Below are 24,021 nucleotides of genomic sequence, written 5' to 3' on the forward strand. Positions count from 1 at the left end.
TAGAGAGTTGGAAATCAAGTACAGATATGTATATGTTGATCTTAAGGAAAGGAATGAGGTCAGTTACAGTTTATATCTAAAATGAAGAGAGGGGCTTCAGAAACAAACACCTATACTTGTTTAGTACACTTGCTTGCTTATACTCTCAGCAAAAGCCACGTAAACTTCTTGAGGACAACTTTTTATTTATTTTTGATTCTTTGAATCCTGGCATAATACCTGACAAATAATTTTGCAAATTTGTTGAATAAATCAAAGAAACACTAATTATTTAAAAATTTAAATCACTTCATGGGGAGTCATATACGTTTGGAGAAAAGTAATCGTAGGTATATTCTTTTCCTTATAAGCATGTCCCATCTGCAGATACCAAAAGCCTCTTCCACAAGGATGAAAGCTGTTTCTACTTTTTAGAGAACTTGACAGCCTCACATGACTCTACTGGAATGATTGCTCTGGGTCTTATGCTGATTTTTTTTGGCTTTCACACTGGGCCTATCTCCATTCTCAGCACCTCAGGGACTGGGGGAAATGTGATGAAGCCTTGTATGTGAGGAGAAGCTGTTATTTCTTAATTTATGTTTTCTTTCTTCTTCCTAGAATGTGGATGGCATCATAAAGTGGTAAATGTGGGAGAACAGAGATTGTTCTTTTGTGTTGTGAGAAAAGATGTGTAGCCATTAGAATTGCCTGAGGTTCAATCAGAATAAAACATCTCCCAGGACAGGAAATTTAGATATAATATTATTGTAAATTTCTGGTCACAATTCAGGGTTTGAGTGTTCTAAAACTATTGAGAATAAATCGCATTCTATGGTATAAAATTTGGGTGGTGGAGAGTCACAGTGTGTGTGGATCAATAGTGGTATTAGGGATAAGGTGTTGCAGTATCAGACCCCTGTGACATCACCATTTCATTACCTCCATCTAGCTCTGATTTTGTATTTAATAGGTGTCTTGGCCAGGCGCGGTGGCTCACACCTGTAATCCCAGCACTTTGGGAGGCCGAGGCAGGTGGATCACGAGGTCAGGAGTTCAAAACCAGCCTGTCCAGCATAGTGAAATCCCCTCTCTACTAAAAATACAAAAATTAGCCGGGCATCATGGTGTGTACCTGTAATCCTAGCTACTCAGGAGGCTGAGGCAGGAGAATTGTTGGAACCCGGGAGGTGGAGGTTGCAGTGAGCCAAGCTCGCACCACTGAACTCCAGCTTGGGTAACAGAGTGAGACTTTGTCTCAAAAAAAAAAAAAAAAAAAGATATCTCATTTGCTATAAGAGAATTACATCTTTGTCTGCCAAGCACCCCAAATTGTTCATTTGGACAACTCCTATATATTTATATTTTTCTTGTGGGTATAGAAGAGAACAGATCCTTCCTTGTCGTTCTATTTAGATTTCAAAAAAGACATATGCATTTCTGGAATAATATTTTTTTTCTTGGTGTAAACAATTGATTCATCTCAGTCAGATACTTTACAAGAGTATGAAAAGGTGACATCTTTGTGTCTAAAATTGTATACCTACCTGACAATATAGAGCTTTTCTAAACACAGGAAATTCAGACCACTATTAGTTTGGTATTCATAAAATCTCCTTTGCCAAATATTGGTCATTTTTCCCAAAAGCTTGGAACCTCAGAGCACTTCTCTGGTGGAAATAGGCTTTGAAGGTCCTAGGCCTCTCCAGGCAGGATTCCTCTCTTGGTATGTCTCAAACACCCAGGAGCCAGGTTCTGCAACCTCACTTTCTAACCATCTTTCTGGTAACCCACATTCATAGCAATGATGTTTCCACACATTAAATCTTTTTTGAAGGCATCAAATTCTTTTTGTTTTATAATCCATTATTTTTTCATGTCCTATGAGCTCAAGAAGGCAGAGAGGGAGAGATTAATTATTTCATTTTGGAAGAAATAAACAGTGCTTCTGAGAGTTTAAAACTGTCCCATTGTCATACAGAGAGTAAGGGAGAAAGTGGACATGAGTACATTTTGTCTGGCTCTAGGGTCAAGAGTCTGCCCTCTCCCTTCTCAGGGAACAGAGTTCAAGTACATCAATGGGATGAAATGATAAGAAATCAGTGGTGTCCGAGGGTTACAAAGTCAGAGGTTTGGGAGTCAATTTTATTTTCATTCATGGGAGTGAGAATTTGACTTAAGCTAAAAAACGTTTCCCAAAGAATAAAGGGAAGTGTGTTGAGCTTCTCGTCTAAGAGGAATGCTTCAACTGTGAAAGGTGAGAAGAGCTAGAACAACTAGGTCTGCAGTAGTCTAGTGGTGGCAGGTGCTAGATAGGGAAGAGAGCAGTTTCTAGGTGTAGATGGAAGAGATAAGGAAGGAAGGACATTGTGTGCTGATGATGTGGTCATATTTGATGGGGAATAGCCAAGAGACTGTTTCATGCTATTATTCACAAATTCATTGCCCTACCATAGTGCCCTCCTCTTCCTCTATTCTGGAGAAAAAAATTGACATCAGTGCGGACTCCTTTGCATATAGTCAATGTTATGAATTTTTATCATTTCTGAGTGGACATCCAGTGCTACTGTGGTAAGATGATATTTCCAGATAAGCTGTGCCTCTGGTTGGAATTCTGGGAAGAAACATGAGGGTGGTTGGTGTATTTGTGGATATGTGTGTGTGTGTGTATATGTATATTTATATAATATACATGTATATTAAAATGTATACATTTATATGTATTATACATATATGATCTATATGTATTATACATATGTATTTATATGCATTATATATTTATATAATTATAAATTACACATATATTATAAATACATACACATATTAACATACATATGTTTTTTAATATATATACACATACATATTTTTTTTTTTACCAGAAGACTAGGTTTGATGAAGAGAGCAGTTGTCAGATCTGGGTAAAAGTCCCATCATCAGGGCAAAGAACAGGTGGGAATGTATCTAGAGAATCAACATACAATGAGTAAAAGTGAAGTTTTTCCTAGACTTGACCCTCATCAAGTCTCCTCTGTCCCCACTCTCTTCTGAAGAAGGGAAGGTAGGGCTGTCTTTTTTTCTCCCTGATTGTAGAACTGACCCAAAACATTAGACCTTTAAAAGTACTCTCATTCTATGCACTTGAACACATATAATTTTATAATTTTTACACCATTTTATTATTCTGGTTCTATGAAATTTTCTGCTTCTTCCTGATTGTAAGGTTGTTAATTTTAACCTATTCATTTTACAGAGATTTAAAACTTAGCATTGAATTGTATAACAATGTTTCATAATTTTCTGGTGATCTACAACAAACCACTTTTTTCACACTTTTTTTTTTTTTTGAGACGGAGTTTTGCTCTTGTTGCCCAGGCTGGGGTACAGTGGTGCAATCTCGGCTCACTGTAATCACCACCTCCCAGGTTCAAGCGATTCTCATGCCTCAGCCTCCCGAGTAGCTGGGATTACAGGGGCTCACCACCACCTCCAGCTAATTTTTGTATTTTTAGTAGAGACAGGGTTTTGCCATTTTGGCCAGGCTGGTCTTGAACTCCTGACCTCAGGTAACCCTCTCATCTCGGCCTCCCAAAGTGCTGGCTGGGATCCCAAAGTGCTGGCTGGGATTACCGGCACGAGCCAAGGTGCCCAGCCTATCACACTTTTTTACTGTTGTACTAACTTAATTTTTTTTTGTCAAATACGATCACTTTTCTATTCTAACATTAGCAGGAGCAAGAACATCACTGGCAGGGGTGGGAACAATAGGGAGAGAGGATGAAGTGCCATACTCTTAAATAACCAGATCTCCCATGAACTCACAGCAAGAATGTATTAATTACCATGGGTGCTAGGCCCTCCATGATCCAATCACCTCCCACCAGGCCCCACATCCAACATTGGGGATTACATTTCAACATGAGATTTGGGCAGGACAAAAATCCCAACTATATCAAGGATTATAGTTAACATTGTATTGTACACTGGGAATTTACTAAGAAAGTAGATTTTAAATGCACTTACCACCCCCCCACACACACACAGTAACTATATGATATAGTGGATGTATTAATTTACTTGGCTGTAGTAATCACTTTACCGTGAAATTGTATATCAAAACATAATAGTATATATATCTTAAATATGTACAATTAAAAAGAAAAAGAACAGTCCTACTCTCAGTATAAAAAGTTCTATAAAACAAAACTAAAATTGGAGTGGTCTTGACAGTGGAGTCTGGGAACTTGAAAAATGAGACTTCAGTAAAATCAACTACTATTCCTCTGAAGGTCACAAAACTATTGCACAGGACATTACCACAGCTCACACTTTTTAGTAATCATGAGAGCAAATATTTATTATGTTCCAGACACTAAATTAGTGCATTACATTCAGAGACACTTAGTTTTACACAATGATTTTAATAGTTAAGTACTTTCTTAAATCCCAATTTATATTTCAGGAAAAAGAAACTGAGAAAGTATTCATCATGATTAGAAAACAAGAGACAGGGTTAGAGCTCAAATACTCTGGACATAAAATCTTCACTCTGAATACACATATTGCTTGTATTTTCCTCTCCTTAATTCCTTGATGTATCTGGGATATCCTGAGCAAAACACTGACATACCCTCCAAGAACCTTTAGTTGATGTTGGTGGTGGTCATCAGGGTGGTTCCTATGGACTACCTAGGTAGCATGGATGGTGGCTAACAGGCTTTGGGCCTCTTCACATCAGTGGTAAAGCAAAATACGGACAAATGGGAAGGCAAGGATGTTATACCAATACTACTGTGTCTTTAGGAGGGATTAGGTAACTTTCTCTGAAAATATGAAAAAGAGTAAATGAATAAATAAGCATCTCTCATAACTCAAGCCAAATATACTGTACATCTCAAAGATGAGTAGAAGTTCTAAAGAAGGGAAACCACAAGGAAGCAATGGTCTGAATGTTGCAGATGAGTCAGTTGCAGGAGATAAGTCAAGACAAAGAGTTGTAGGTGAAGAAATGAGAAAATTCAAGAGCTTGGTGGGCATAGCGTCATGGGAGCTGGACAGTTCCAAGGATTGAAATATGGATAAACAGGCTGAGAAAAGCAACATTTAGAGAACTTGTAAATGAGGGAGCCATGGCTTGTGACATTGAAAAATGAGACTATACCTGCTTCATAGTCTAGGAAAACCCCAACACGGCAGGGAGGCACAGCCATGGAGAGAGTCAAAACCTCAGGATCAGAGGACAAAGACTCCTCAAAGGCACTATACTTACATTTATTCTGTAACCCTATAACCCAGTAGCCAAATAAAGGTCTGTATTTGGAGTAAACATTTTGATGGTTTGCACATCTTCTAACAACATACTTTATATTGCGGGAACATGTTCTACAATATACTCCCAAGATCCAGGCAGTTTTCTTGGACACATCCACTTCCCAGTAATGTTTCCCAGAGGAGAAATATTGGGATCCCAAGACACCATAATTATAACACTGAAAAGGCCAAATTGGCACAGATATCACTTGTCTCTGATCTTCTGAAAGGACAAGATTCAAATTTAGGTTGACTGAATTCAGTGTGACATCCGCTGCAAGAAAAAAAAAATGTGTATATATATGAATATAATCATCTATGTGATATATATGACTAGGTGACAGATATGGAGTAGTTTATCTAGTGACATTGTGATGAAGGAACTTGAGAGGTGACTGAAAAACTTGCATTGATGAATTGTGGGAGGGGTAAAACACTGGAGAAATGCATTAGGCAAATGTTTTGGGAGGTGCTAAGAATGCATGAGGCTAAGATCAGAAGATATCATTGAAACCATAAACTTCTGGAAGGTAAATGGAACACAGTTATTTAAAGACGGTAACTTTTTCTTACCCCAGTAGCATCGGACAGCTGTCAGTTCTGAAATAATAAAAGATTCAGTGATGGTGATTAGAAACAAAGGAGTAAGCACTGATACCTATATATTCTTTGGAGTAGGGACAGGGGAAGGGAATACCGTGAAGCTGTGAGCTAGTGAATTAAAAGATAAACCAAAGACCTAGCCACTTTTCCTTACATATAAATGTATCCTCTTCATCACAGAATATTGCTTTTTTTCTGACCTCCCTCCTCTCTCTGTCCTCAATTTTAAGTTATCCCACCTAGACAGTTTATTACCTGACACCACAACAATCCCACATCCACAGTCTATGCTTCTCCTCACCTCTAAACATTTGCAGCATCCTACTCAGATCTGGAGCACGGAATACAGTCTTCAGTTTCTTGGAAACCTTTTTTGGCTTTTTCAGCCTCCAGATCTCACTCCTAGGAATGATAAAAATTGTCTGACCCCCACATCTTTCATCCTGCGTCCATCCCTCCCACATCACTGGTTTCATCTCCTTCACATCACTGATGCACTTGAATCCTTCTCCCTTAGCCTGAGGAGGGGGAGAAGGGAGAGCCTGACCCTGGATCCAGAAGAAATGTGACTGTGTCTACTTTCCCTCTTATCCTCTGGGTGGCCTTGGGAAGGTCTTCATTTTTTGAAAGTACAGTTTCTTCCTTAAAAATAAAATAATTAAACCCTCCTTTGATCTCTAATGGAAATAATAAAAAATTGGATAAAACAATGCATAGGAAAATACTTTGCTACCTGTAGAAATGGTAAGTGATATGTGGAAAACTCACTGCATCTCAGTGGGTCTTCTGGGAGGGGCCAGAGATGTAATATTCTGCGCTGTAGATCCTGACTGTGATGTGGGGCTCTGTAGGGAAATCCTGTGAGCCTGTGCCCTAGTTCAAAGCCTGAACTCCAGTGGGATGGCCCACATTTGAGATTTCGGATTCTCTGGGAAACATGAACACTTGGCAAAGGAGAAGTTATGACCACCTAAGTAAAAATGTTAGAATTTTATCTGTTTGTAAGAAACTTGATGTTTCCAAGTAGGTTGGCCATGGTAAACATAAGGAACAAGGACTACACTTTTCCGTAGGAGCTTCTAAAGTGTGTGAACAGGCAGAGATCAATTATCGTCATCAGAGTCAAAGCTACCATCCTGAGGCTCGAGTCTGCTTTTGGAAATCTAAAGAGAACCTTGCATAATGATCTGGTACCTTCTATTTCTAAGTAAGCAAAGTAAATATAAAGGAGCTGTCTCCATGCCCTATTTTAGGATTTGACAAGGCCCTCCATGTGATATGACAAACACATATAAAATAAAAGATCCAGGGCTGGATGCAGGGACAGAGGATGAATTAAACAAGTGAAGTCACAGAAGTCTGACAGTAAAAGCTCTCATCCTTAATATCCTTTCTGGCTGTAGCTCTGAACTTCCATCACTGAATTTACTACTATAGGATCGAGTCCATTCTCAGTAGTTATGGAACTCTCAAATACTCATCTGGGACCAGCAATTTAAGATAAAGTTACATCCAAATTTTACTGCTCTGGGAGATTTTTTTGTTCTGATTGACCACCAAATAACTCTAATAGCTACAAACACTTCTTTATAACTCACAAGCACCACTCCTGGCCACCCATACGCACCATTTCATGATTCCACTCATGTCCTAGAAAGAAAAGAGAAAACATGAGTCAAAGTGTATAAAGACTAGCGTAAGACTAATGAAAGAAAGAACCATAGAAAAAAAATGGAAAAATCAGAAGTGAGTTATATGAAAATGTCAACAAAATTGGCAAACGTTTAGCTAGACACACCAAGAAAAAAAAATCGGGAATGAAAGATGGGATATTACTACTGACCTTATGGAAATTAAAAGAATTATAAAAATGATGAACAACTGTATGCCAACAAATTAGATAATCGAAATGAAATAGACAAATTCCTAGAAATACAGAAACTATCAATATTGATTAAAGAACACATAGAAAATATGAATAGGCCTAAAACATGTTAAGATATTAAGTTGGAAATCAAAGACTTCCTACAGAGAAAAGGCCTTACCCAGATGGCTTCACTGGAGAATTCTGCTAAAGGTTTAAAAAGAAATAATATCAAAACTTCATAAATTATTTCAAAAATATAGAAGAGCAGGGAACACTTCCTAATTCACTACATGAGGCTCATCCTACCCTGATAAAAGAACCCTGATAAAAGAACCAAAGACATCACAAGAAAAGAAAACCATAGGCCAATATCTCTTATGAATATAAATATAAAATTCTTCAACAAAAATATAAGAAAATCAAATCTGGCAATCCAGCAAAAAGATTATACCTGATGGTCAAGTAGAATTTATCCCAGAAATGCAAGGTTGGTTCAACATAAAAAAATCAATTGATGTAATATACCATATTAATAAAATAAAGGATAAAAACCACATGATGATCTCAATAGACATGAAAAAAAAAGCATTCAGCAAAATTCAGCACACTTTCATTAAAAAAAAAAAAAAAAAAAAAAAAAAACAGGAATGGTAACAAACTTGGAATAGAAGACAGGTCCCTCAGCCTGATGAAACACATCTATGAAAAACCTACAGCTAACATCATACTTTGTGGTGAAAAACTGAATGCTTTTTCCCAAAGATCAGAAAAGACAAGGATGTCTGCTCTCACTGCTTCTATTTAACATGGTATTGGAGGTTCTAGTCAGGGCAGTTAGTCACAGAAAAGAAATAAAAGGCTCTATGTTGGCAATTAGATAGAATGAATAAGATTTAGTATTTGATACCACAACAGGGTGACTATAGTCAAAAATAATTTATTATGCATTTAAAATAATTAAAATAGTATAATCTGAATGTTGGTAACACAAAGAAATGATAAACGCTTGATGTGATGGATATACCTCATTTACCCTGATGGACTGATGTAATTATTATGCATTGTATACACCTTTGCCAAAATCTATGTACCCCATAAATATATATACTTATTAAGTACCAATAAAAACTAATTTTTAAAAAAGCATCTATATTGGAAAGAAAGTAGTAAATCTATCTCTTTTTACAGATGACATGGTTTTACGTACAGACAGAAAAGTCCTGCTCTATCCACCACCTATACGTAACCTCTTCCAATCTTTTTTTTTTTTTTTTTTTGAGATGGAGTCTCACTCTGTCACCCAGGCTGGAGTGCAGTAGTGCGACCTTGGCTTACTGCAACCTCCACCTCCCCGGTTCAAGTGATTCTCCTGCCTCAGCCTCCCAAGTACCTGGGACTACAGGCACATGCCACCACGCCCAGTTAATTTTTTGTATTTTTAGTAGAGATGGGGTTTCACCATGTTAGCCAGGATGGTCTTGATCTCCTGACCTCATGACCCACCCACCTCAGTCTCCCAAAGTGCTGGGATTACAGGTGTGAGCCACCGCGCCCAGCCTCTAATCTTAATTTTAGCTCATATATAGGTGCTGTTTTTTGTCAGCCTTTACATATCTAATCATTGTCTTTTATCTGTAATCATGTTTCTATAATACTGTGGCAGGTCAGGTTTCCATCAGCAACCAGAACAATCAGTTTCCCTTATCCCTTTACTATAAGTTTGATGAATGCATAAGTTAAACATTAAAGAATTGGAAAAGCTGGTGCCTGAGTACCAGGGCTGAAATGCGAAAGCAAACCCTTTAAAGACCCTGCCTGGGTTTTCTCATACCCTAAAGTCTGATCGAATAATAAAAGCATTCTTACACATACACCTTGTACCAGGGCCCATTTAAGATTAAGAAACTTTCCAAGATTCTAGAGAAAACTCTCTAGACCTCAAACCCTAAAGATAGATATAAATTGAATAAAACACTCCTGCTTGTAGGTGCACTCCCACACGAAGGCATAGAGCTTAAAATGTATATAAGCTCCAGAAAAAAATCTTGTAACTCTGAGTTGGTCTGATAAGTTACTCCAACTTTCTCCCTGTAACCAGTTGAAAAAATAAACCCCCTTCTTTTCCAAGTCTGTCTGCCTCTCATTATTAGACCATGAGAAAAAGCAGCTAGACTTCATTCTGTACAGGTACAATACTACATTCCGCAAAGAAGAAAAAACGGGCACTAGTAACTAAGAATATCTAAAACATAAGCTATTCACCAACCATGCTTCCTTTCTTATGCCCTATCGTCAAAATGGTATCAATATTCACTCAGTCCCTGTCCCAGACACTAAAACATTTTATCAAGGCAGTCCATCCTTAATTTCTGTTAGTCATCTGCATTCCCCCATCATCACCACTATGGGTTACTTTGTTTTGAGCAAGATGTACCAATATATTTGGCCTTACTCTTTCATGACACCAGCTGCTGTACAACCAAATAAATGGGTTTGCTCTCTTTATTAGTATAGTTTTGTTGTTCAACAACTAAAATTGCCTTAACTGGAAAGAAAGTAAGGGTTGTGGCCAGAGAGGTATTACTTTAGTCACAGATGGCTCTGGAAGCTCAAACCTCTGTCAAAATTCTGGCCTCTCTGTGCCTATTAATTCTCATTTCTTCCCTATATTTTGACTGTATTCTCAGATTTTAATTGATAGCAACTTGAATCTTTTTATTTGAATTATCTTCACTGGTATTATTTTCTGCTACAAGGGACAACTTCTCTTCACTGTAATGATAGTACAATTTTGTCACCCACAAGCATTCAGGATTGGGTCAGATGCCCAACTTAAAATAACCACAGTGGCCGGGCGTGGTGGCTCACGCCTGTAATCCCAGCACTTTGGGAGGCCGAGGCGGGCGGATCACGAGGTCAGGAGATCAAGACCATCCTGGCTAACACGGTGAAACCCCATCTCTACTAAAAATACAAAAAATTAGCCGGGCATGGTGGTGGGTGCCTGTAGTCCCAGCTACTTGGGAGGCTGAGGCAGGAGAATGGCGTGAACCCGGGAGGCGGAGCTTGCAGTGAGCAGAGATTGCGCCACTGCACTCCAGCCTGGGCGACAAAGCAAGACTCCATCTCAAAAAAAAAAATAATAATAATAATAATAAATTATCACAGTGTGGCTGGTAGGGACGTAAGGGTTGGATACACTGATTTACACATAATTAACTCATTCATCCTCGATAGTGCTGATTTTCTCAGGTCTAAACAAGTACAAGCATAGAAATAGACATGCTAGTCTTTCTTTCAAGAGTAATTCCAGGTGTTGTTACCAGAAAAACGGGGAATGGATATTGACAAGACAAAAATAATGAGTACCATGAAGCCCAAACCCTAGCATTGTGCAATAGACCCTGATAAGAAACCTGTACATGTGCCCCTGAATCTAAAATTTTAAAAAATCTGAAAAAAAGTTTTAAAAATAATAATAACTGCCATCTTCATTCCCTCATTTAGCTACCTACCATTCCATTCTTTCAAAAATAAAAATGGTCAAATATAATAAAACTATTACAGAAAGCATTAAAAATCAAAGTATCTCTTTTATAAGGGAAATAACCTAAAATCTCATCTAACTTTTGCATCAATTTTCAAGTTTAGCATCTTTCTGTCTAGATCATTCTTCGGCAGTAAGTGTTGAATGTAGCTCTTATGCAAAGAACATCAGTCCCTCCAGGAAACAAACAATGGATATATGATAACACCATCCATCTCAGTCACTGTCATAAGAATCCATATAGAAAGAAAGCTGTTACAGGAACTCTCAGGAGACAGGACTGTGGAGGGGAAATACCACAAATACAACAGCATACATCTTAACATATTGAGAGGAATAGCCAAAGTCCCTACTCAGATAAAAGAATAAGTTCCTTAGTTTTCCATTTGCCATTCTTTGAAGCTAACATCTAGATGTGAAATGTTAATCCCACAGCATTTATAGTTTTTGATCTACCAATAATTTTTAAATTCCAAGTGACTAGCAACTAAGACTGACTTAAATAGGACAAATGCGTGGACAAATGACATAAACACAGTGTTCTTTTGTGAAGGTGGCGATTCAAAGGGTTGTGAAGAGCTTAAGGAAGAACCGTAAAAAAGGGCCTACAGAACCTTTTTGCTTTTGTTTTTACTGAGATGTAGTTCAAATACCATAAGATTTGCCCTTTACAGTGCACAATTTAACAGGTTTTAATATATTCACAATGTAGTGCAACCATCGTTTCACAGTTAATCCAGATCATTTTCATCTCTACAAATAGAAATTGTACACTAATTAGCAATTACTTCCTATTAATTCTTCCCCAGAGCCCTGGCAACCACTAATCTCGTTTCTATATTATGGATTTGCTACTTACGTCTGTAAGTATAATTCATATAAATTGAATCATACAAAAAAGAACTTTGTGCTTGCCTTCTTTCATTTATAATGTTTTCAAGGTGCATCCATGTCATAGCATGTATTATTAATTCATTATTTTTCATAGCTAAACAATATTACATTGTTTGGATGTAACACATTTTGCTTATTCATTCATCAGTTAAGGAGATTTGAGTTGTTTTTATTTTTGAACAATACTGCTGTGAACTTTCATATGTAAGTTTATGCACAGATATATGTATTCAGTTCTTCTAGGTATATAGGTAGGAATGGAATGGCTAGGCCACATGAGAACTCTCTTTATGTTTCTGAGCAACTGCCAAGCAGTTTTTCTAAGTAGCTTTACTATTGTACATCTCTACTAGCAATTCAAGAAGGTTTCAATTTCTTCACATCTTCCCCAACAGTTGGTATTGTCCATCTTTTTTTATTATAGCCATACTAATGAGTGTAAAATATGTTTAGGAACTTCTGTTCCAGAGTAATCTTAAATTTAAACAAGAAAAGAAGACAAAAGGAGAAAAGAATTTTTAAAAAGCTGGGATATAAGCACCAGAGACAAAGGAAACAATTCAACAAATGAAAATCAGTTACTCTCCTGCTTCGATCCAAATCTTAAAAAGGAAATATTTGGAAATTCAGCAAAGAAAGGAAAGCACTGTCTGTCTATATATTTGTCCATCTATCTCCCCAAAAGGCTCAATATTCTATCACTTTATGTTTTAAAAAAATTGACAGGGGGCTGGGCGCGGTGGCTCAGGCCTGTAATCCCAGCACTTTGGGAGGCCAAGGCGGGCGGATCATGAGGTCAGGAGATCAAGACCATACTGGCTAGCACGGTGAAACCCCATCTCTACTAAAAATACAAAAAAAGTTAGCCAGGCATGGTGGCGGGCACTTGTAGTCCCACCTACTTGGGAGGCTAGGCAGGAGAATGGCGTGAACCCGAGAGGCGGAGCTTGCAGTGAGTCGAGATCGTGCTACTGCACTCCAGCCTGGGCGACAGAGCAAGACTCCGCCTCAAAAAAAAAAAAAAAAAAAAACAAAAAAAAACCAAAAACTTAACAGGGAACATTTACAATAAAAATAAGCATATTTTAAACTTAAATAGAACACATTTCTTAAATGCGTATGCTCTTAAACCTGAAAATCCATGTGCTTACCTGTGACTAATCGGAGTAAAGAGAAGTCTGGTGAATGCCTGACACTAGATCCCATATAACAGGGGCCTAGAGACTATAACTAGATATCATGGATCTTCTCTGCAAGGTAAAATGTATTCCCTTACTTCATAAATTAACAAAAATGTCATTCATGTCCATGACATCTAGAATGGATGACAAGGCAGCACTGCAAGGCCAAAGAAACCCCTTAGTGTCACCACCAGCATGAGAACGCAAGGACACAGAAGGGAACTGTGTTCCCAGAATCTCAGATTGAGTGAACCTTCTTACCTGTAGCAGCTCCATTGCTGACCACTGACTCCGACACTCCACATCTGAGATTAGCTCTCTCACCAACTGCTTCTGCTGAACTAGCTCATCCTCAGCCTCTGCAAACTTATCCAGCCTCTTCTTTTCCTCTTCTTCCAATTTTTGCAGCTCTCTCTGCTCCTCACTATTTAGGATGCTTCTAAGCTGATCAAATTCTGTTTGTATCCTTTGTCTCTCAGTTTGTACCTGATACTGCAAGGATGGACAAGAGAGAGATGTAATAAGTTTGTCAGGCTAAGGGCCTGTTGTGCAAGGGATTAGGAGGCAGTAGGGAAATACACACACACACACACACACACACACGTGTGTGTGTATTTATATTATCTGTATATATATATACCTATATTATCTATATATAGATTTTTTTTTCCAGGGAGTTCAAATCAGCAAGGAGTAGAAGCAATAGAGGTACTTAGAGGGAAGCTATTTTTTCCTACTATTTTCCTTTCAGTACTTGCCAAAACAATGACCTCAAACTGTCTTATCTAGGCTAACCCTCAGACAAAATGTAAAACATAAGGCTTAGCTTCTAGACCGCTTTCCTGGATATTCATGACTGCCTGCCTTACCACACTCCTAATTTGAATCTTGAGGAAAACTGTAGTCCTTTATATAGTGTCTTTCACCAGAAGTAGTAGAGCCTCATAGGAAAAGAGCAATGGAACACAGTATTTGCTAGCCTTCCTCATCATAGAGTCCATCTTTGTGCTTAGTTCCAGTATGTGTGTGTAATTGTAACATGTCCACTTTCTAGCCTCCACCCCCAACAGGGACAGGACAGAGAAGAGAACTAATTAAATGGCTTCAGGACTCATGCAATGTCAAGGAATAAAAGGATGAGGCCTCCTCGGATTAAGGTCCTGTCAAGATTCCTGTCTCAGAAATCCTTCAGAGTCTCCTCTTGCCTTCCAGGAAGTTTTCTCTTCTCTGATGTCAGCTTCTAGCTTCTCAGCTTCCTGTTCCTCCTTCTTCAGCCTCTTGAGGACTGCCTGGAGTTTCCCCTAGGAGAAGGGAATCACACTAGAGTCAAGCTATAAGCTTTCTCAGTATCTGGATAGAGGACAACAGAGAAAAAATCAAGTTGATGCCAGAAAAAAATCAATTTACAGAAACTGTGAAGCTGGTGATTAGAATCTATGACATGGGGAAAAATTTGAGGAGATGAATGTATCGTTTATTCATTGTGATGAAAATCAATACCCCTCAAAAGGAGCAGCCTGATTCTCTCTTTCCTTAGAGTAAGTATTTACCCTGCAGAAAGGAAAGTCCTTTCCTCTTATCAATGCTCTTTCCTCGTTCAATCCACAATGTTCCTGAGCAATTATCCTGCTTAGAGAAGCAAGAGAGCTAACTTTGGGAAGGAACTTATCACCTATACAATGAAAAAGGAAAAAACAAAACAAAAATCTCTCACTCTAGGCTAAGAGACTGTACTCTAGGATCATCTGTTATGTAAATGAAAGGAATACGCAGGAATGTACCCCAGGCATTGGAAGCTGAGCACAGGGTGAAAGATATACATGGAGATGATCAAGGGACTCAAAATTATGGTTCCACAAGGGGTAAAGAAGGATGAAAAGGGCTGGCTCCTTTTTCTGACTTAGTCTGCCCGCACCCAGGTGATTAAAAACCTTTATTGCTCACAAAAAAAAAAAAAAAAAAAAAAAAAGGCTGGGGGCGGTGGCTTACGCCTGTAATCCCAGCACTTTGGGAGGCCAAGGTGGGTGGATTGTGAGATTAGGAGTTTAAGACCAGCCTGGCCAAGATGGTGAAACTCCGTCTCTACTAAAAACAAACAAACAAACAAACAAAAATAGCTGGGCGCGGTGGCAGGTGCCTATAATCCTAACTGCTCGGGAGGCTGAGGCAGAAGAATCGCTTGAACTCGGAGGGCGGAGGTTGCAGTGAGTAGAGATCACACCACTGCACTCCAGCCTGGGTGACAGGTGACTTTTTTTTCTCAAAAAAAAAAAAAAAAAAAAAAAAAAAAGAAGGACGAAAGGGTGAGACTTTCCACCAACTACCATCTTCTGCCCCAACTCCCTCCATCTAGGGCCCTACCTGACATTCCTTGAATAATTCCTCCGTGAGGACTGTGTGGTGACCACGGTGCTCCTGAGACCGCTCACAAAGCCAGCAAATGACTTTCCTGTCCTCCTTACAGAAGAGTAGGAGTTTCTCTCCATGATGATCACAGAGATCTCTCTTCTTCCCATTGTCTGAGCTCAACTTGACCTCCTTGAGTCTCTCCACTATGTTGGTCAGATGCCGATTAGTTTGTAGCTTTTCAAATGAGTAACTGGTACCACACACAGGACAGCTGCTTTTTCCTCCTGGGCTGGTCACTGCCTCCTTGTTGCTCACAGTGATGCAGGCTCGGCAGAGGCTGTGGCCACAGCCTAGACTCAAGGGTTCTGTCAACAGCTCGAGGCAGATGGGACAAGTGACCTCCTCTTGCACATTAAGCAAGATTTTTGAAGCCATTGCACTGCTTTCCTGGCTTCTTCTGGTCCTAACTCCTGAGGCTCTCCTCTCTCTTCTGGTTAAAGACCCCTGGATGGCCGAGAAGATTGAAAGAATGGTATAAGAATGGTACAAATAAAATGCATTCTAATTGCGCACACATCAAAGACTGGCCAAGACTGCAACATCAAAGAACAAAGATGAGGAAGAGAAACCAAAAATGGCTGAAAGTGGTCTGGGCAAGCTGTTAATGCCTCAAGGCTTTTGCACTTGTTCATTACTCAGCCTAGAATTACCCTCCTGTTGCTATTTGCATAACTTTCGTTTATACATTTTTCAACTTTCTCCTTACATGTCCCTTCACAGAAGGGCCTGATAAGACAAACTTAACTACAGCACAACCACAAACTCATCATTCAATGTACATTTGCCATCTTTCTCTTATTATCACTATCTATTTTAAAATGTCTACGTCTTCTTTCTAAAATATAATCTACACATAGATTAGGCACTTCTGTTTTTTTACTGCTATAGCCTCAGTGTTTAGAACATAGAGAAGCACAATGTTTGATAAATATATATATAAAAAAATCCCTGTCTCTCCATAGACGACTAAAACTTTATCAGTGTTTCATTTTTCTTTCCCATTATTTGGAAATTCTTCAATAGCTGAACTTTGGAACCCCAGATGTGGTTTCCAGTGAAGAAGTGCTCACCTTCTAACACATCCACCCACACAAAATCCTCCCATGCCCTCACACACTTTCCAGAGATACCCACAGAAACAGCAATGACCACAATATGGAGATTTCATTACCAGTTACAATTTAAAAATCACTTTGGCCTATTTGTTCCTCCTTCAAAAATTCTTAAGAAATAAGAGTACTCCCTTTCTTCAGACGAATAAATAAAATTAAATGACTTACAAAGATCATCCAATTCAATAGGTAGAATTGGAGTGAACATAATATCCTCAGAGTTCTCTTTCGGAGGTCTCCATGCTACTCCACTTATTTAAACAAAGAAAAGCAGAGGTAAAGCCTGAAAGAAGTAGATTGGGATCCAGTGTTATGAGAGTGTAGAAATGGAGGAAACCACATAAGCTGGGAATTTCTAGGGGGTCTTGTGTTTGTAGATGGTAGGATTTCATCTTGGCATGAAGGATGTTATAGAGGTTGATAGGAACCAAAAGGTGTGTATTTGTTGGGGGAGGGGGTGTAACCAGCTGAATTACACATGGATCACAGATTCATACCAATGTCAGATCATTGAGGAACAGAAATACCAAGGAGATGGCTGTTGGTCATGGGAGAGATGTCCCAATATATAACGGGAGACTACATTTAGGAGCAATGAAGTTCTGTCTGTGTTAAATCCACATCCACTAATTGAATGCCAATTATTCCTGTGTTTATTTTGGAAATTCTCACTGAAGACATATTATCTTCCATGATTAAAATCTAGGAAATGGATTAAAATTCAAAGTTGAGTATGAACAGATGGTATTAGCCAGAATAAAGTAAATAGTCACCTAAATAAGATAGAAGCTAATTATATAATCATTCATAAAGTGTAAAATAGTAAAAATTACACCTATGAAGGTGTAAAAAACACCATCATAGAGAGGTATAGGTTTTTAGAAAACAAATAATTTGCTAAGTAGAGAACAATCCAAGATATCTTGCTGGATAAGCAAGAGTTTAATGAAAGCTGAATAAAGAGAAAGGAACACAGAATGAGAAAGAAAACAAATATTTTAGGTAGAAGGAGTTATGTAAGTGAATGCCCCGTTCATGGAGGATGTAGCATCATAACATCTTCGAAAGTTTTTAAATGTGTGGTTGGTATGCAAAAAGCCCTAGGCCTTGGCATCACATGAGCCTAGAGGAACCTGGATATGTGACACTTCCTAAATGAAGTAAAAGTGACAGTCTCTTTCCAATGAATAGGAGGTAAGGGCAGGGATGGGAAGATGCAGGACAAGTTAACAGAAGAAATAGAGAGAAGCAGATGAGGGTGGGAAATAGGGTGAGGTAAAGGAAATAAGATTGGAAGTCAGACTAGACATGTGGCGGAAAAAAGGGATATCATTAGGCTTAAGTCCTTCCTTCCTATAAAAAAGACATCCCCATCACCATCCCCTGGCATATTATTTCATTTTTATTTTTTTGGTAAGCACAGACCTCATCTTCTGTAAGAGGTCTGAGACTCTTGTAACAAAATATTCTCTGTAGGGCCCTGGAAGCTATGTTCATGGTCTTTACAAGGGAATCAGTCTGTTGATGTAAGATTTACCTAAGCTATGTTAGTTTCACACACATCCACATGGTCTTGTACCAACATAAGAATCCTCACTGAGGCCCGGTGCGGTGGCTCACACCTGTAATCCCAGCACCTTGGGAGGCTGAGGCTGGCAGATCACGAGGTCAGGAGATCGAGACCATCCTGGCTAACAAGGTGAAACCCCGTCTCTACTAAAAATACAAAAATTAGCCAGGCATGGTGGTGGGCACCTGTAGTCCCAGCTACTCGGGAGGCTGAGGCAGGAGAATGGCGTGAACAGGGGAGGCAGAGCTTGCAGTGAGCCGAGATGGCGCCACTGCACTCCAGCCTGGGCAACGGAGCGAGACTCTGTCTAAAAAAAAAAAAAAAAAAAAAAAATCCTCACTGAGAGCTTACCTGAAGCAGCCCTGCCTGCATGCTATATCTCCTGTCCTGTATTCCCCCTGTGGAGTTAAGCTGCATGAGTGCAAATGGCAAAAGAAACCTGCAATTATTGCTTGTGGTCAGCCAGAGGGTGCACCACAGAGTAGTGGCATGATGATACAATGCCAATTCTCAGAACCTGAGGTCAGTTTAGACAAGAAACTGTGAGGCAAAGGGGAAAAGGGTGGCTCTCAGTAGGCAGTAAGTAACATTTTGATACTTGTTCTAGTAGATAGAATTATACCCTTCACAAAAATATATTTGCTTGTATGAATATGACCTTATTTGAAAACTACATCTTTGCAGGTGTAATCAAGTTAAGATGAGGTCATACTGGATAAAGACAAGCCCTAAATTTAAAGATCTGTGTTTTTTTTCTTTTTTTGAGATGGAGTTTCGCTCTGTCGCCCAGGCTGGAGTACAATGGCGCGATTTCAGCTCACTGCAACCCCCGCCTCCCAGGTTCAAGCGATTCTCCTGCCTCAGTCTCCTGAGTAGCTGGGATTACAGGCATATGCCACCACGCCCAGCTAATTTTTATATTTTTAGTAGAGATGGGGTTTCACCATGTTGGCCAGGCTGGTCTCGATCTCCTGACCTCAGGTGATCCACCTGCCTCAGCCTCCCAAAGTGCTGGGATTACAGGCATGAGCCACTGCACCAGGCCTTGACCTGTGTTTTTATAAGAGGAGAGGACATACAAACACACGGGAAAGAAAGCCATGTGACAATAGAGACAGAGACGGAAGTAGCACAGATATAAGCCAAAGAATGCCAAGGTTTGCTAGAAACCACCAGAAGCTAGGGGAGAGGAATAGAACCCATTTTCACATAGAGCCTTCTGAAAAAAATCAAGTTTGCCACCATCTTGCTTTTGGACTTCTGACTCCTGAGCTGTGATACAGATTCCTATTGTTTTAAGTCATCTAGTTTGTGATAATTGGTTACAACAGTGCTAGAAAACTAATATAATTGAACAGGTTTGATAGTGAAAGAAAGATCTGTGATGTGTGACAACCTAGGAATCTTTCCTACGCTTGGCAAAAGGATGGGGTACGATAAAAAGCTGTATGGAGCTAAATCTAGGCCTCGAGACCTGTCTATTCCTCTAACCATCCATCAAAAGACCTTAAGGAGGAAAAAAGGCTGCAAATAGGCTGGTGAATGTCATCCAGCCAATGGTACAGATAAAAATCATACAAAAGAGATATACTCGTAGCCCCTGGCTGCAATGACCATTGGTCAGACCAGGATCTGATGACTAGTAAGACCAGGAGTTTACATGATATGATAATATTCACCCCTGTTTATAGCTAAAGCTATGAGCCAACCACAGATGTGGGGTTCTTTGCTATCTTTTATTCCAATCAGTATCCAACTAATAGTTAGAAATACTGGGGGACTCCAGGAGAGGAAGCAGTAGAACATGCATTCTGCCACGGGCTGTGACTTCATGTTCACAGTGAGGCTGCATGTTGATGCCAAAGCTGCTGCCACCATAATGACAAAAGAATGAGAAAAGTGCAGAGGACCAGGGTCCCACGTGTGAGAAATGACCCCACCACTTCCCAATGTGGCTCAAGCCCAGCAGCAGTCAGGGAGGTAGAGAAGGGAACATGCGTGCCATGGGCCTGACAGAACTCCCAGGTTAACTGGTTACCATAGCTGCCAGGTGATTGTACCCTTCTTTTGAGTCTTCTCCTAACATCTGGACTCCTAACATCTGGATATGATAATGCAAACTTTAAGTCTCTTTGCAGGTAGATAGTAAAATTAGACTGTGTCTAAGAGTGACTTTTAGGGGAGGATGTCTTTTGAAGTTTCTAGACAATATCCTAGACACTTCTTCTGGTTCCTTGGTCAGAAACTGCCAATAAGGAAAGTAGAGCCTGTTTTGACATCCAGAGGCCTGGAGAGCTCAGAAACATCGTAACATCTCCTCCCCATTCCTCTATGTACTGAGTTCTTGCTTCAGCTACTCCTTAGAGTCCAGGGCTCAATCTATACCACATTAGTGACTCTCTCCCCAAGAGCTGTAGTGTTCTGGTCAATATATTTCCCAAAAGTTTTTTTTTTTTTTTTTTTTTTTTAACATAGAATCATTTTCATTAAGCAACCCCTAATCTAGTCTTTTTCTGTCTGTTACTTCGTGAGAAAATGCTGAAAGAGTTTTTTTTTTTTTTTTCAAATTAGTTCCAACCACCTCAACTGCCACCACTCCGGTAGAAACCACCTGAATTCAGGAAATTGTTCTTCAACTAGTCTTGCTGATACTATCATTGCCCTTCCTTTTTTTTTTTTTTTTTTTTTTTTTGAGACAGAGTTTCGCTGTTGTTAGCCAGGTTGTAGTGTGGTGGCGTGATCTCGGCTCACTGCAACCTCTGCCTGCCGGGTTCAAGTGATTCTCTTGCCTCAGTCTCCCAAGTAGCTGGGATTACAGGTGCCTGCTACCACGGCTGGCTAATTTTTGTATTTTTAGTAGAGACAGAGTTTCACCATCTTGGCCAGGGTGGTCTCAAACTCATGATCCACCTCAAGTGATCCACCTGCCTTGGCCTCCCACAGTGCTAGGATTATAGGCATGAGCTACTGTGCCCAGCCATGATTGCCCTTCTTCACTCTGCTCTCATCTTTGTTCTTACATCAGTAGATAGAGTGATCACCTTAAAGCAGATGTCAATCATGTCACTCTTCTGTTCACACCCATGCCATCCAGAGTGAGGCCAGACTTCACAATGGTCCAGTTAGGTCCGCATCACACATCCCTTCCCATTGCCTCAATCCTCAGAGCTCACCCTTTTTTTTTTTTTTTTTTTTTTTTTTTTTTGAGACAGTCTTACTCTTGTCCCCCAGGCTGGAAGACTGGAGCGCAATGGCAAGATCTTGGCAACCTCCACCTCCCGGCTTCAAGCGATTCTCCTGCCTTAGCCTCCCAAGTAGCTGGGACTACAGACATCCACCACCATGCCCAGCTAATTTTTGCATTTTTTTAGTAGAGAAAGGGTTTCACCACGTTGGCCAGGCTGGTCTTGAACTCCTGATCTCTGGTGATCCTCCCTCCTTGTCCTCCCAAAGTGCTGGGATTACAAGCATGAGCCGCCACTTCTGGCCAGAGCTCATCTTTTATTCCTCTCCCTGCACACTCCCATCTCAACCTTCCGTATCCACACTGTTCTCCTTTTAAGTGCAGGGAAAAGCCATTAAAGGCTTTAATTTCCTCACATTCTTAAGATTCTATTCAAAAGTGTTCTTCTTACAATGAAAACTATTTAAAACTTTCATAAAAACTATTTAAAGTTGCAAGGCCTTTATGAGGTCTTTACAGAGTCCTTATCCTAATGTAACTTCTTAAAGATGTTACTCCATAGTATTAGTTATCTTCTTGTGTACTCTATCATTCATTGATATGGTCTATGATTGCTGTCTAATTAGAATGTAGGCTTCCACGTATATTTCATATTTTCTGAATGCTGAATGGATGCTAATTGCACATTTTTACATCAGCAGCCTGCTTTATCATCAATATTATCCCATATATTGGGCCTCATGCCTGACTAGACGCCTCTGGGAGACAGTCAGTATGTAGGCAGACATGGATTCTCCCCAGGAGGATGGCAGTTTCAGTGAACTCTGAGGGGTGAGAGCAGAGGCCAGAATGGCATGTGTCGGAATATCTGTAACATATCAATCAAGGTGCAAATTGCTCGCAAGTGAGCTTAAGATAGGACATACTGTATGTCAAATTCTTAACAAGAAGATTAAATCTGTGGGCTCCTTCTGAGCCCACAATAAACAACTTCTGTTAAGTAGTTGTGAGCAAAGAAAAGCAATAAGAAATTGAGGTTATAAATCAATGCAAAGGTGTGTCTAAGAGGAAGAATGATGAGGAACGAGTTCTGAGACAGGCGAAGACGCTGGTGGCACATGGGTTACTGAAGTAAAAGTAAACAGTATGTTCAGGGATGTGCAAGGAGAGCCCTGAGATGACCTGCAGAAAGACACAGGATAAGAGGGAACACAGCAGTGTGCAGCAGTCAGATCACTCAACCTGCTATAGTCAGGCAGGCCAAGGACTAAGAATACGTGAGGATGGCCTCAGAAAGCCGCTTAGTGGTTGCCAGGAGGGCAGCGAAAGAACCCGCTTCAATATTCCCCCTGGCCATGCCCCCATGGCTCCATTCTATCTGATGCTGCATACTAGGAGCTAAGCCCTGCACACACTTGAAAAACAGAGACCTCCTCTCACCAACTTCTCTTTTGAGGAGGGAGGGGCGTGGAAAATAAGAGATCTTCTGTTCATCTCTTTAAGAGAGAGAGAGAGAAAGAGAGAGAGAGAATTCAGTTTCCTTTGCAAGGTAGAAAATCAAAATTATACAATAGGAAGGCAATGGAACTGGATTCAGCCTGGAGAAAAAAAAGACACTCCAGAAAACAAAGGCGGCCTTCTGCCTCTTTAACACTGCTTTCAAGGCTGTCCCTCCCCAGACTCTAGGCTGCTATCAGTGCGCACTCAAAGCAGGAAGCCTGCAAGCCAGCCTTTGCTCCCGACAGAGCAGGGCAGCCTTGGGGCCATAAATCAAATTATCCTAACTTCATTGAGAACTTTTCTCCTTGAATCTCATACCTTCTACCCCCCAACAAACCTCCCCACACACCTTCAGACCAACAGAAATCTCGGCTCCTGGTTGAAGAGGTGAAGAAAAGCCAGGGCGGGTGTGGTCAGGATTCATTCAACAAATGAGGTTCCTCTGTGTGAAGAAGTCCCTCCCTCCTGAGGAGGAACTGCCTGAGAAATGAAAGTGAAATTTTGGGGCCTGTCAGGAGGAGAAAAGTGGAAGGAGCGTCCAGGTGAAATGAACTGTGCAGTCCTTTAGAGCCTCTGGACAGAAGGTAATGCTCTTAATCCAGTGATTCTCGAAGGCAGAATGGAGGATTTGCACTAGAGGGCACATTTGGCAATGTCTGAAGAGATATTTGGTTGTTAACTAGGGGGATGCTACTTGCCTGCTACCTACCAAAGTACCACGTCACCCCCTAGGAGATGGAGGATGGGGGGCGGAGAGGTAGATGGTGCTGAGTAAAGCTGGCTACAAAGGACCTGAGGAACTTCTGGGAGTGTTGGAAATGTTCTAAATCTTTAAAAGGGGTAAAACTTTTTCAAAACTCATCAAATT

The 24,021-nt window shown here is 40.0% G+C and overlaps 1 protein-coding gene across 2 annotated transcripts; it reads right to left on the reverse strand.

Moving 5' to 3' along the window:
- Window positions 1-4,305: 4,305 nt before the first annotated feature.
- TRIM34 (tripartite motif containing 34) lies at window positions 4,306-23,748 on the reverse strand. Of its 2 annotated transcripts, none has more exons than XM_050756197.1 (8): window positions 23,503-23,748; window positions 15,740-16,231; window positions 14,584-14,679; window positions 13,640-13,870; window positions 7,517-7,539; window positions 6,191-6,291; window positions 5,860-5,886; window positions 4,306-5,560 (listed from the first exon to the last, which is right to left on the reverse strand). In XM_050756197.1, exons 1-8 carry the CDS (start codon window positions 23,575-23,577, stop codon window positions 4,995-4,997), a joined length of 1,611 nt encoding a protein of 536 aa, XP_050612154.1. In that variant the 5' UTR covers window positions 23,578-23,748; the 3' UTR covers window positions 4,306-4,994. The 2 variants fall into 2 exon arrangements, with proteins under 2 accessions (XP_050612154.1, XP_050612155.1); XM_050756198.1 differs by lacking the exon at window positions 23,503-23,748 and adding an exon at window positions 17,068-17,550.
- Window positions 23,749-24,021: the final 273 nt, after the last annotated feature.

Source organism: Macaca thibetana, chromosome 14 (genome assembly GCF_024542745.1).
Source record: "Macaca thibetana thibetana isolate TM-01 chromosome 14, ASM2454274v1, whole genome shotgun sequence".
In the NCBI taxonomy this organism is placed as follows: domain Eukaryota; kingdom Metazoa; phylum Chordata; class Mammalia; order Primates; family Cercopithecidae; genus Macaca; species Macaca thibetana.

Coding starts and splice junctions, on each gene's coding strand:
- TRIM34 (XM_050756197.1), bottom strand. CDS start 23,577: ATGAATCCTGACCACACCCGCCCTGGCTTTTCTTCACCTCTTCAACCA. Junction 16,232..23,502: donor AGATTTCTGTTGGTCTGAAG/GTGTGTGGGGAG, acceptor TCGGCCATCCAG/GGGTCTTTAACCAGAAGAGA. Junction 14,680..15,739: donor AATTATTCAAGGAATGTCAG/GTAGGGCCCTAG, acceptor CCCTTCTCCTAG/GGGAAACTCCAGGCAGTCCT.